Source organism: Myxocyprinus asiaticus, chromosome 29 (assembly GCF_019703515.2).
Source record: "Myxocyprinus asiaticus isolate MX2 ecotype Aquarium Trade chromosome 29, UBuf_Myxa_2, whole genome shotgun sequence".
Classification (NCBI taxonomy): domain Eukaryota; kingdom Metazoa; phylum Chordata; class Actinopteri; order Cypriniformes; family Catostomidae; genus Myxocyprinus; species Myxocyprinus asiaticus.
In genome coordinates this window covers 26,206,490-26,219,350 of record NC_059372.1, presented here as the reverse complement: position 1 = coordinate 26,219,350, position 12,861 = coordinate 26,206,490, and the positions used below count along the sequence as shown (strand labels likewise).

At 38.1% G+C, this 12,861-nt stretch overlaps 1 protein-coding gene across 1 annotated transcript in view; it reads left to right on the top strand.

The window, feature by feature from the left end:
* Window positions 1-497: 497 nt before the first annotated feature.
* The window catches only part of LOC127419710 (collagen alpha-1(XX) chain-like), a 58,200-nt gene continuing 45,836 nt past the window's right edge, over window positions 498-12,861 (top strand). Inside the window, exons 1-5 of the mRNA XM_051661358.1 lie at window positions 498-617; window positions 1,659-1,780; window positions 7,066-7,170; window positions 8,711-8,854; window positions 11,879-12,034. Coding sequence (XP_051517318.1) covers window positions 1,684-1,780; window positions 7,066-7,170; window positions 8,711-8,854; window positions 11,879-12,034 — 502 coding nt within the window. The 5' untranslated portion in view covers window positions 498-617; window positions 1,659-1,683. The remainder of the gene's footprint in view (window positions 618-1,658; window positions 1,781-7,065; window positions 7,171-8,710; window positions 8,855-11,878; window positions 12,035-12,861) is intronic.

Here is a 12,861-nt window from a genome sequence, read left to right as displayed (position 1 = left end):
ATGTAAACTTTTGATCAGGGCCATTTGGGTGATTTCTGTTATCATTATGATTTAAAAAGGAGCCAAACAACTATGTGATAATAAATGGCTTCATATGAACACTATCCTTAAATAAAATGCATGATCAGTCATATTTTCAAAATCAATGCCATAATTTCACAATTTCTGCCAGGGTATGCAAACTTTTGAGCACAACTGTATGTAAACATGCGCTACATTGACGTTTTATCTTGGGTTTTTTGGACGCTTTGTCAAGTTAAAAAGAACTCCAACTGTTCAAAATTGCGTTCTGCTCTAGTCGTGCCGCTGCGTGTAGGTATTTTTATTTTTATTTATTTATTTATTTTTTTGCACAAAGACGTGTTTGGTGTGAATGGCCCCTATAAGTTCCGAGACACAGCTTTGCAGAACAGCTGATATACCACCCTGAATGTGTTCCCCGCCTCTATATTACAAGAGGAGGGCGAAGAACCGTATCAGATTTCACACCAAACCCACCAGAGCAGAGACATGAATCGGGAGCGGATGGAAAGTTAGTGAACGGAACTCAGTGTGTTAACATCACTTACCTGTGTGGAATGCGCCAGGTACAAGCGGAAAGAACAGAACAACTTCAGGTAAACTGTCTTATTTCCGATAAACCCTTATCCATTGTGACATATTTGTGAATATGTGTGTTTCTGGAGAATTCGTGTATTGCAAAAGACAGAAAACTTCAATTTTAAAAACAAATATGTTTCCTCGCTGTAATTGCTCGTATTGCTTTACGAATCTGACTGAGTTTATCATTATTTCTATAAATCATGGTTGTCTTGTTTATAAGTTTATTATGGGTCAGAGGGCAAAGTCTCACCAGTAGGAATGTGAAGGTTTCCACATATTTGTGGGCTGTTTGAGTTTTAGCTGAAAGGTTTCATAATGCCTGTTTAGCGTTAATAGATTTCGACAGCTGATTTTAGGTGTGGTGTCTGAAGAGATTCAACATTTATTCAGAGCTCTACAGTCCAGCTACGCTGTATTCATTATAACAAGCCAGTGCATGCAAAAACCCTCTTATTACTGGCCTGAAGCAATGGATGTCAAATGTTAAATAGGTGTCAAATAATTGCACTTCTCTCACAGTCTGGATTTTTTATGTTAATCATACAAACACACTACTCAGAAGATTCGTCTGTTAACAACATTAATTTTTGATGTGGACAGGTTAGGGGTTTCAATGAAAGTGGGTTAGCTCACATGAAATAATCAAACATATAAACCTATATTCTATATATTAAAGCTACATTCACATTTTGCAGACACACATGTGAACATGTAGTCCTAGGGTTATAAATATGTTATAGCAGGTGTTCAGCTTTCCCTCCCCTTGTCTTGTAATTATCTTAAATGGCACTCCTAATGACAAGTGTGGGCGCAGCCTTTTCTCTCTCTCTCTCTCTCTCTCTCTCTCTCTCTCTCTCTCTCTCTCAGTCCCTTGTTATTTCGAAGGGTATAATTAAAGCTGAGTTTCAGACATTAAAGCATTGTGAATTGTCTGTCTGTGGCTTCATCAGAGAACTTAGCCTGAAAAGTTGATATGAATAGCGTTGCATGCGATGTTGGTTTGATGGAATGACCAAAGTCAGCATCCTTGCTCACAGTAATCATTTCTTTCACAGGTCTTTAACTGATACCAGCTCGATCATGCCGGCCCATTGCTCTCCATTCTTCTTCCCAGATCAGATGACTCTCATCCTAGTGACCGTTCTCCTAATGCTGGTTTCTGAAGTTCATACCCAAGGTTAAATACTGTTATCTTTTACCTTTCTCTCAAGCTACCCTTATAGGCTCTTGTGCTAATTTTAGATTGAACAATTCTTTGTAATGATCCTTACATTTAAAATTCTCCAGTTAATGTACTTTTGTCCCTGTATTTTCACATGTATCTGTGTACAGCCCTAAGGGTGTTCATAATTTGAGAGCCACAGAAAATTTCCATTGCTTCCATTATTGGGTTTCCTTTTTTCCAGCCAAAATGCAGAGCCTGCTGCACTTTGCTATGGCATAACATTATGGCTCATGTTGCAGTCATGTACACAGACACAAAATAGTATGCCACATTAAAGAGATAGTTCACCCAAAAATGACAAATTCTCTCGTCATTTACTCACCCTCATGCCATCCCAGATGTGTATGGCTTTCTTACTTCTGCAGAACACAAACGAAGATGTTTTGAATTTCTCTATACAATGCAAGTGAATGGTGACCCAAAAATGCGCATAAAGGCAGCATAAATGTAATCTATAAGACTCAACTGCTTCAATCCATGTTCTGAAGCAATCAAATCTGTTTTGTGTGAGAAAAGACCAAAATGTTAAAAAGAATTCACTATAAATCTTGACATCTGCAGTCTCCTTGGCGATCATGATTTTTAAGCTCGATCACTCTTTATAGCACCATCTAGTGCTTTGTATATGTGTCAAGCACTAGGCAGTATAATAGAGCTTGAAATCATGATTGTGCCTAGAGACTGCATGTACATATGTAGAGTGAAATAGGAGTTACATTTTGGTCTGTTGTCACCCAAAACCATTTGGATTGCATTGGAACTTCAAGTTTGCACAGAAAGGACACAATTCACCTTTAACTCATTTGTGTCCTTTCTGGGCATAATTGCAGACATACTAATACTATAGACCAGGGTTTCTTTACCACTGGGTTTGGATCGTGAGATCTTTTCTGTCATGAGTACAGATTACCAATTAGAAGAATAGAACTGTATATTTGCAATGTTTGGGGCAACAGTGACCTCTATTGTCGAATCGTGTTAATATCTCCAGGTTTGCATAAACAACTGTAAGTAAGAGGCTGCATTTCTCTGATGTTAATTATTAGCTGTCGAATCACAATAATCCAAAAATGCTACGAATTATTCTTTTTGGACAAGGTCTCTTTACGTAGCATTGCATGCGTTAGCAGCGTTACTCAACATGTGGCACGTGGGCAGGGGCGGAGCTAGGGGGTGACCAGGGGTGTCCGTGGCCACCATGGACTGAAGCCTGGCCACCCATTGGCTACCCCTCTCGCAATTGCCGTTTTGGTCATTTGTTTGTCTTGGGCACAATTTAGTTTGTCTTTTTATGAATGTGGGAGAAAGTAGCTCTTTGAAAAATTAAAACCAAACCATGAGAAAACTGAACTGTTAAATCCCAAATTAAGGATTTTATATAGGCTTGTATGATATTATATTATAAAATGAAGAATTCTTAATATAAAAAAATGTCACTATAAAAATTATATATATATTAATGTTTGAAAATGTTTGTGTATTTATGAAATTACCTGGGCTACAAATATTGGGGTATAGATATTAGGCTGCTATATTATAAGCATATAAACATAACTAGATTAATTAAGTACCCCCCCACAAAAAAACTGGGTTGCAGTGGGCAAAAGGTTGAGAAACCCTGCTATAGACTACATATACTCTGATTAGCCAAAACATTATGACCACTCACAGGTGAAGCGAATAACGTTGATCATCTAACAAGGCCACATGTCAAGGTCTGGGTAGATTAGATGGTAAGCGAATAATTAGTTCTCATAGTCAACATGTTGAATGCAGGAGAAACAGGCAGGAGTAAAGATCTGAGCGACTTTGACAAGGGCCAAGTTGTTATTGCCATATGACTGGGTCAGAGCATTTCTGAAACGGCAAGGCTTGTAGGGTGCTCCTGGTCAGCAGTGGTGAGTACTTAACGACAGTGGTCCAAGGAGGGACAAACCACAAACCAGCGACAGGGTGTTGGCCACCCAAGGCTCATCGATACGTGAGGGCAATGAAGGCTATCCAGTCTGGTCTGAACTGACAGAAGCTCTCCTGTGGCACAAGCCACAGAAAATTTGAATGATTGTTATTGAAGGAATGTGTCACAACACACAGTGCATCGCACCCTGCTGCGTATGGGGCTGCATAGCTGCAGACTGGTCAGAGTGCCCATGATGACCCCTGTGCACCATTGAAAGCGCCTACAATGGGCACGCGAGCATCGGAACTGGACCTTGGAGCGGTGGAAGAAGCTTGCCTGGATCGTCGAGTCACGTTTTCTTTTACATCACGTGGACGGCCATGTACATGTGTGCCGTTTACCTGGGGAAGTGATGTCACCAGGATGCACTGTGGGAAGATGACAAGCCGGTGGAGGGAGTGTGATGCTCTGGGCAATGTTCTGCTGGGAAACACTGGGTCCGGCCATTCATGTGGACATCAATTTGATATGTGCCACCTACCACATAATTTCTTTTTTCTAGTAAGACCTTTGATATTTGGGCAAAAATCGTATTCTTGATAATAATTTTTGTATTGTTTTCCTGTAAAAATATCTAAAAATCCTTTAAACAAGATCAATCAAATTGATCTTGTTTTAGAAACAACACTGCATAAGATATTTAGGTTTTTCAGAGAATGTATTTTTAACATGTGTATTTTGTCTTACTGTACTGGCAGAGTTTTTATAGTCAAAACAAGTGAAAAAATCTACCAGTGCTGAAGAAGTAATCAAAAGTATTTAGAATATGTTACTGACCTTGAGTAATCTAACGAAATACGTTACAAATTACATTTTACAGCATGTATTCTGTAATCTGTAGTGGAATACATTTCAAAGTAACCCTCCCAAGCCTGTCCACAGGAAGCTTTATGCATGCTATGTTGTGTACTGGACAACATCATCTTGCATTACTGACGTTACAAACAATATACAGAGCTGTAGACGCAGACCTCAACACTCAGTGCAAAAAAACATGATGATGTAACAATCAAAAGGTCATTTTTTTTATCTTGAATTGGTCATTTATAGTAGAAAATGAACTTCAGACTTCACAAAGTTACCAAACGTGACAACAAAATCAATAATAAAAACAGTGTAAATAAACTTTCAAACAGTGAAACAATGCAAGCTCATAAATTATTTAAGCCTGTTGCATGCTGGAAACACCTGCTTTGAAAAGTTAAGTAAAATTTACTTATTTTATTTACCTGTGAAATTTACTCAAATTAGCGAATAAAAGGTTATCAACTTTAGGATTAATACATGATGATGCACTGTAAAGATAATAAACAATCATAAATATTACTTCTGTATAAGCTAGTGCATTCATTTTTACATGTTTAAATTGAGGACAAATGTAGAATTTACTTAATATTTTCAATTTCACGCTTAAACTAACTTATTCAATTTAGAAAGTATTTAATCATTTCTGCTATATTTACTTTGCCACAAAACCATTTATTTTTCAGTGTAGTGTATTATTGCATTTACTTCAATGATGTATGTTTTAACAGTAAAAATATTGTTTTTAGAGAAAGAATATGTTAAGATGTTCAGAAATTATATTCATTATGTATTTTTTTACACTGTGAATTTTTTTTATTTATCAGTTAACATAAATAATGAGAAGAATGTGGTAACATCTTAATGAACTGGTCAAAAATATTCAAAATAAATTATTATAATATATTATATATTATAAATCAAATATTATCAACCTGAATGAATCAACCTGACTATACTAGGTTAACATGGAGAAATAGTTGTAAAATAAAGTAGAAATAACAATTACTTGTTGCCACTTTAACAATGTACTCTATTGTGATGCTTCTAAAATGCTGTCAGAAAGTTTTTTGTTTTGTTTGGAAAATGTCATCTACATTACTGCGAGTTCATCTAACTGGACCAAACATCGCAACACCCATGCAAGAAAAGTGTATTGTAATCCCACGCAACAATATAAAAAAAAAAAAAAAAGAGTAAAAGTCAAACATTTTCTGCATGGTACTGTATATTTAAATCTACTGAGACAGATTAAAATCTTCAGAGTGAAGTTTTTCACTCCACATCTCAAACTTTTAGCTGTACATTCATTCTATGCACTACTTTCCTCAAGGGAAGGAAACTCTCGGTAAGCAGCTCACCAGAGAAGAATACTCTGCAGAATGCGAATTTACTGCGGGCAGTTGTGCAATCCCCAGACAGCTGCACAAAGCCCTCAGTGGATGTTGCCACATTTGGCAAAGAAATTTGCCTTCAAAATGCTTGAAATAATTTATGTGTGCTCTTTAGTCTTCTTGTTATCACTGTCTTCCCTACAGGATAAATGCTTTGCCTGTTTTCTGCTCTGTTTTTTTTGTCTGAACGATTGGCCGCACATTTGTTGACTTCTGGGTTGGTGGTGCTGCTGTCGGGCGGAAACCTTCTTTTCGGCTCTGATCCACTGCCAGTTAATGCAGAGCATTGATATTTCTGTTACCACACTACAAAAGAGTGAAAATGTGCCTTAACTTATAGAGGCTACAGACTGGTCAGTAAGATGGACCAAAGTTCTTTGTGATTTTTGGGGATTTCCCAGCTTTAACTCTCATCTGGGGTTTGACGCTACATGCAAGCAGCCCCCTTTCAGGCTGACCTTCAACCCCAACGAAAGGCAGATTTCCTGTGGTCTTCAACCCCCTGTTACCCTGCAGGCCATTACAGGGCCTGCTTTGAGTGGTCTTGGACATCTGGGAAGAGGGAAAGACAGCAAGGAACATGAAAGAGGGGGATTGTGGCAAGTTGGCATGTGGAAATTATGCAGATAAGGTGAGGACAAGGGCAGAGTTGAGCAAGAGAACAGTGATGAAGGAAAAGGAGGACTGAATGAAAAACTTCCCGTTCAAATATTAGAACTTCTCAGAGGGGAAGTTGAGGGGAAAAAAAGGCATTGAGAGGCATCTAGAGGAAGGCTTTGATCTTTGAAGAAATACAGCTCTCAGCCTAACCCCCAAAGCCCTAAATACAGAGCTCTTTACCCATGATTCTTTCTGACAGTTACAAGCTTGCTTTTGTCCACTGGTCACTCTGTGCATACAGACACACTGACCATTGACACGCATGCACACGCGCACACACACATTGTGTGTCCATATACTGTACAAATCAAGTAGAAATGACTTCATTCTTTACACATATGCATTTCTTTGCTTATAACATGTTGTGAACTTGCATTTCCATGAAACTTGCTCCATGAATCTTTTGTATATGCTTCCAGGCCGTTTGAAGCTAACAGTTCTGTCTGAAGATCGGCTGCAGATTAAATGGAAGGAGGCAGAGGGGCCAGTGCAGAGCTACAAGGTCCGTGTACGGCCCATTACAGGTGAGACTTCTCTAACTGTGGATATTGGAGGGGCTTTTAGAGAAAAGCTGTTGTGATTAAATATGAAATTGGTGAACAGCTTTCACTAACATATGTTGTATACTACAGTGTATACAGTATGCAGTGTCAGCTCACTGCCAACATTATCATGATTCTATCGCCCTCATTTCTTACAACTCATAATAACAAACAAATCATAAATCACAATCAGGCATTCTCAAGGGCATCGGCAGCAACCAATATTGTCGGCTAAATATTTAGATATTTGCTAAAATATCCTTCTTTGTTTGATAGAATAAAAAATCTCTTCTGTTTCAAACAACATTAGGGTGAATAGATGATGACAGAAGTTTCATTTTTGGGTGAACTAACCCTTTAACCCTCAAAATGAATTTTCTTTCTTATTTTATTTTATTTCTCTCTCTCTCTCTCTTTGTTTCTTTCTTCATTTATTTATTTCCCTCTGTATTTCTCTTTCTTTCTTTCTCTCTTTTACTCTCTCTTTGTTTCTTTCTTCCTTTCTCTTTCTTTCTTTTACTCTCTTTCTTTCTATTCTTTCTCTGTCTTTCTTTCCATCTCTCTCTCTCTTTCTTTCTTTTTTCTTTCTCTCTCAGATTGTTCAGGACAGGTGAGGAATGTGTGAGAATTTTTAAGCAATGATGGAATGAGGATATGTCTCCTCATATCGCTTCTGTCTATGATATCTTACTTGTTACCACTCTATATGTGTCTCTATCTTTCCGTCAAACCCCTTCCATTCTCACCCTTCCCATGTGTCTCTTTCCCATTCCTGCTCTCTCACTCACTCCCTCCTTCCCCTTTATCTTTGTTTCTCTTATCTGCTTTTCCACTCCTTTTCAGCTAGGTGAGTCCAGACAGGTCTGTTGCAGTCTCAAGAAAGTTCACACTGAAAAACAAACACCATACATGTCCCATAGTGCTCCAAGAAGAGATGAGGGGGAGACAGACAGAAATTGGCAACCATATGTAATAATACATTCTAACACTGTGCCATCTTCTTACACATTACTGACATACAGCGTGATTGATGTTAACCTAATCACCTAATCCGTATAATATACACAATCAACTCACTGCCCATTCTCTAGATCCAGGGTTTTAAACCAGAGGTTAAAGGTCAAAAGTTGAAAGGTTGGAGGTTGAAAGGTTTAAAATCCCCACCCTAGATAAACATTTTCATAATTCGCCACTTTATTTTGCATGCTTTACAATGAGAACTTACTTTAAAACCACTATCACTTTTGACATTTGTGTAATGGGGCATTCTTTTAAACTTGTATTATATCGGATGATGGCTCTCTCATTCCTCCATATTAGATTTTTAGCCAAGTAAATCTGCAATGTGTACATCCTCAATTGGTCAAATGTGTTTTTCATTTCAGAGTTTGCCAGACTTGAACTTTAGTATGCTGTGAAAACATGCTTGCATTCTCGTTCTCCATTCATATTGAATGAAATGGAAGGAGCATAAAATGTAGTAAATTCCCTTAAATCTATATCTCCTCTTTATCTTTTCCAGAGGTTCCTCAGCCAGAGCTAATGCTGACAACCACACGCGGCCGAGCCACAGTGGCAGGCCTGGACTCCAGACAGGAATACCTCCTCCAAGTCCTAGCACTCAATGGAACACAGGAGAAACTCATTGCAAAGAGACGCTTCACCAGTAAGAGTGGAGGATGAGTGAGAGAGTATGAGAGAATCAGAGTGCATGGAATGGAGGAAGGCTGTAGTCAACTGATGAGAAACACAGAATCCAGGTCCTGTCTCTATGAATAAGTGAAGGATCATGGGAAAGGAGGATTATGTGAAAAGGCTCAGAGTTCAGAGAGAGAGAAAAAATAAGATTTCTGAAGAAAATGTGAGTGGTGCTTGCCTGTGCAAAACTTGCCACAACAGTGCTAAGGTTTTGGGTGGTGGCCTGGGCAGTTTTTTAGCATGTTGTTATGCAAAGGTGCTCAGGGTGGTTGCTAGGAAGTTGAAATGCTGTTGCTAAGGTGTTATGCGTGGTTGTTAGCATGTTGCTACCCAGTTGCTATCCAATTCTGGATGGTTCCTGACTGGCCAAAATCAAAAGATCCCACCCTCCAAGTCTCTTGGTGTGTCCCAAACCACACATTTCTGCGCCATTTTGTAGTGTAAGGAGTGTGATGTTTACACTAAAATCCAACAAAAAGAAGTGTACTATGAGTACCTGAATGGTGCACCACTACAACCATCAAAATGGAGTGTGGAATGTTGGTCCGAGTTCTGAATTGCATACTACCATACTACTCTTACTGTTTCTGCCATATGGCAGAAGTAGTACGAGTAGTATGGGTAGTATGCAATTCCGAACTCAGCCTTGGACACTTCATGCAGTCAGCGCTTGTGACTTGCCATTCATAGCAAAAGGGGCGGAGTTACCTGGCTGCATTGCTGGTCTGACAAAACAATTGTAAATAATGGAGAATGTGCCAACTAGCGAAACTTCAGTAAAGACAGCACCTTATACTGTAAATATGAGTTGATTGCTTTACCATCACCCCACACTGTGTAAATATGTACAGTACATTATTTGAGATATAAGTGTCAAATTGAAAGGCAACCCATCACTTGCGTTTGAAGCATCAATTTCATCAGCTGTTAAATGACAAATGCTTCTGTGTAGTTGTTAAGTGTTCCATTTGGGACGATAAAGCACTTTGAAAATTCTTACGCTATGTGGCTGAGTGCATAGTATATTCTATAAATGCATAGCACTTGCAGCATCTGGGACACAGCTTCTGTTTATTTTTGTCCATAGCTATGTCTCAGAACCATTCTTCTATATTAATTTATGGGCTTGTTTCACTATGGGGTGTTGAAGGTGAGGGATCTTCCCACAGTTAAGTGCTGTATGTGTGTGAAAAACAGAAATCTGTATGTCATTATTGAAGTAGTTCCTTGTTGATCTGTCAACAAGGTACAGTCCTTTTGTTGTGTCAATGAAAAACTACTTTTAACACACCTCAAACTCAGTTTACTCACGCAAACACAGTATTCACCCATTTGGGAGGGGGACTGTCTGTAATTGACAGTGTCGGAAAGAGGATTCCTGCAGGATTACAGGCTGTGACAAACTCTAAATGAAATCTCTGGCATGATGCTTGTGTTTTTATAGGTACAGAATACTTTTGGAATTCCCTTAAAAAACACAATAATGCCAAAGTCTTTTTAGTAAGTCATTCCACTCGGCGGCCATTTTTGGAATGCTTTCGGGCAAGCTGGGCAGCTATTTTTCTATGTAACCAAACGGCATACAAGTGCAGCTTCTATCTACTTGCATGGGGAAAGATCGAAATCTCCAAAACGGTTTGTCAAGATTACATTAAAAGAACATATTTCAAATCAGCAGTAAAATCTGACAACACTGGTATCATAAATTGTGCTTTTTTGTTGCAGATTACGCAAAAATAGCTAATGCGCATGTACATTCTTGAGTAGATTGATGGCCGATGTCTGTATCTAAAAGGCTGTTCCAATTTCTCCCATTAATTTTAATAGAAGTGGCCCGTCTCTGCCAAATAGCCTCTGGTAATACCCCACCTTATAAGACCACCCTGTAAGAATCATGATATGTGATAATGAATGGGGAACCCATCTTAGCATTCAGATTTCACCCTTGCTGTTAAAGTGCTAAAATAAGAATGTATATTTTTGCCATAAAGCATTGCAGTGGAGGACATCAGACTTTATTCCAGACAAAGATTCATTTGAGCATAGTGTTCTCATTGTCAAAAGATGCAGACTATGCTAAATATCTGTGATATGTTGAGAGGAGAGAGGTTGTGTGTAGGTTGGGAGAGTAGGTTACTGTGTCGAGCTGTGCAGGTCTGGACAGGCGCCTGTAGGGTTTGGCTAGAGGGCCAGTCTTGCTTGTCTGGGGAGGATTATTCCATTGTTCACTCATAACAGCTAAAGCATGCACTCAGTTTTTTCATGTGAATCGGCTTAAATGTCAAAGAGGTGCTGGTGTTGATAAACTGGGGCTTAAACACCAATTAGTTGTTAACTTGTACTTATTGGCTTGCTTTGACATAAAAGGATCTAAATAAGATTTAAAGAATGTTAAATCAGAATTGTAGCTTTCTATATCTATATGCTAGTATACTGCTATACGTTTACAGAATTACATTTTAGCAGTTATATGCATTTAAAAATTTGACTTTCTCTTCCTGGAAAACAGACCAAAAATACTGATGACTTATCTTGCACTACACAGATTTTTGTCCAATCAAATGCTCTCTAAAATGAAATGTCCCTCCCCCTAATAACACCTGCAACTGACTAGCAAAAAGCAAATTGTGGTTCATGGCTGTGACATAAACTAAAAGCTATTGGCTATTTGAAAACAAAGGGACAAGCCCTTCAATATGTCCTGCCCAAACTTCTGTTTCAATAGGAAATACGTAAACACAGGAAAGAAAACTGTGCTCATCATGCTATTTCATGGGGTCTTTATGTTGTCTTATAATAAGATGACGTCTAATAAGTTGGCTAATAGTTTATCAGATAAATTAACAATAAAAATTAACTTCATTTTATCAATTCATTCATTTTATCATTTATTTCATATGTTTTTATTGTCTGTCACGTAGTTATGGTTTGTCCCTTCCATCTCCTCTGTCACCCATGATCTTTTCCTCCTCTTCCTCCTGGTGTGTCCCAGTTGATGGTTTGCGTGAGGAGGAGTTAATCCGCAGTGGGAACAGGGAGCAGAAGAAGAAGATTCCAGCCACTGGCTCAGGTTCTGGGGAGGTGGATGACGTGTCAGAAGCTCTGGCAGCCCTGCCCACCGTGCTCTACCAAGAACCAACAACCACAGGTAGAGGACCTGCAAACATTGTTTGCCCATCGCCAGTTTCCCAGGTGTTAATTACAAACATATTTATCAACAGGATGTGATATTGTTTGTAAAGAAGATATCTGTCAGCTTGATGCAAGTTACACATGCAGTGACAGACACTTGCAGGTCGGTTCAGAGTGCGAAGTTGTGGAGAATGCAGCAGACTACCACAATCTGACATTTGTGTTTTAAAGAAGATGTTAAAGAGTTTTTTTTTTTTTTTAGTTTGTCACAATAGGTAATAAACCTCATTTTCATAGAGAGTTAAACACTGTTGTATGAACAACATGTCAGTTACTTATTTAAGTTTCACGAGCCTTAAGTACACATAACACTGTAACAGTTTATGGTTTATTTCGAGTGAGTCAATTAATTCAGTCAGATTAATTAATTCACCGACTAATGTACAGTATAAGTGTTTTTGACTCACTAAAAGAGCTGGCTCATAAGAGTCATTTGTTCAACTCTGGTCACGTTGTATGTTGTTGATTCTCTAAAAAAAAAAAAAAACTCTCTGAAAAGAGTCATTTGTTTCGGAATTGGATTGCACTGGTAGTTCTTTATGTTTCTATGGAAGCTGCAGAGTGCCAATTAAAATTAATAAATTATCAGTCTATTAATTCAAAAATAAAAACATGAATAAACCAATTTATAAATGGACAAGTAAATAGACACATTTTATTGTGTTTATTTAATTCACATTTAAAAATGAAATTATAATTAACAATAAAATTGGGCATTAATAATTTATTTAATTCATGTTTTAAATGCAATTAAATGTAACAATAAAATATCACATTCATAAG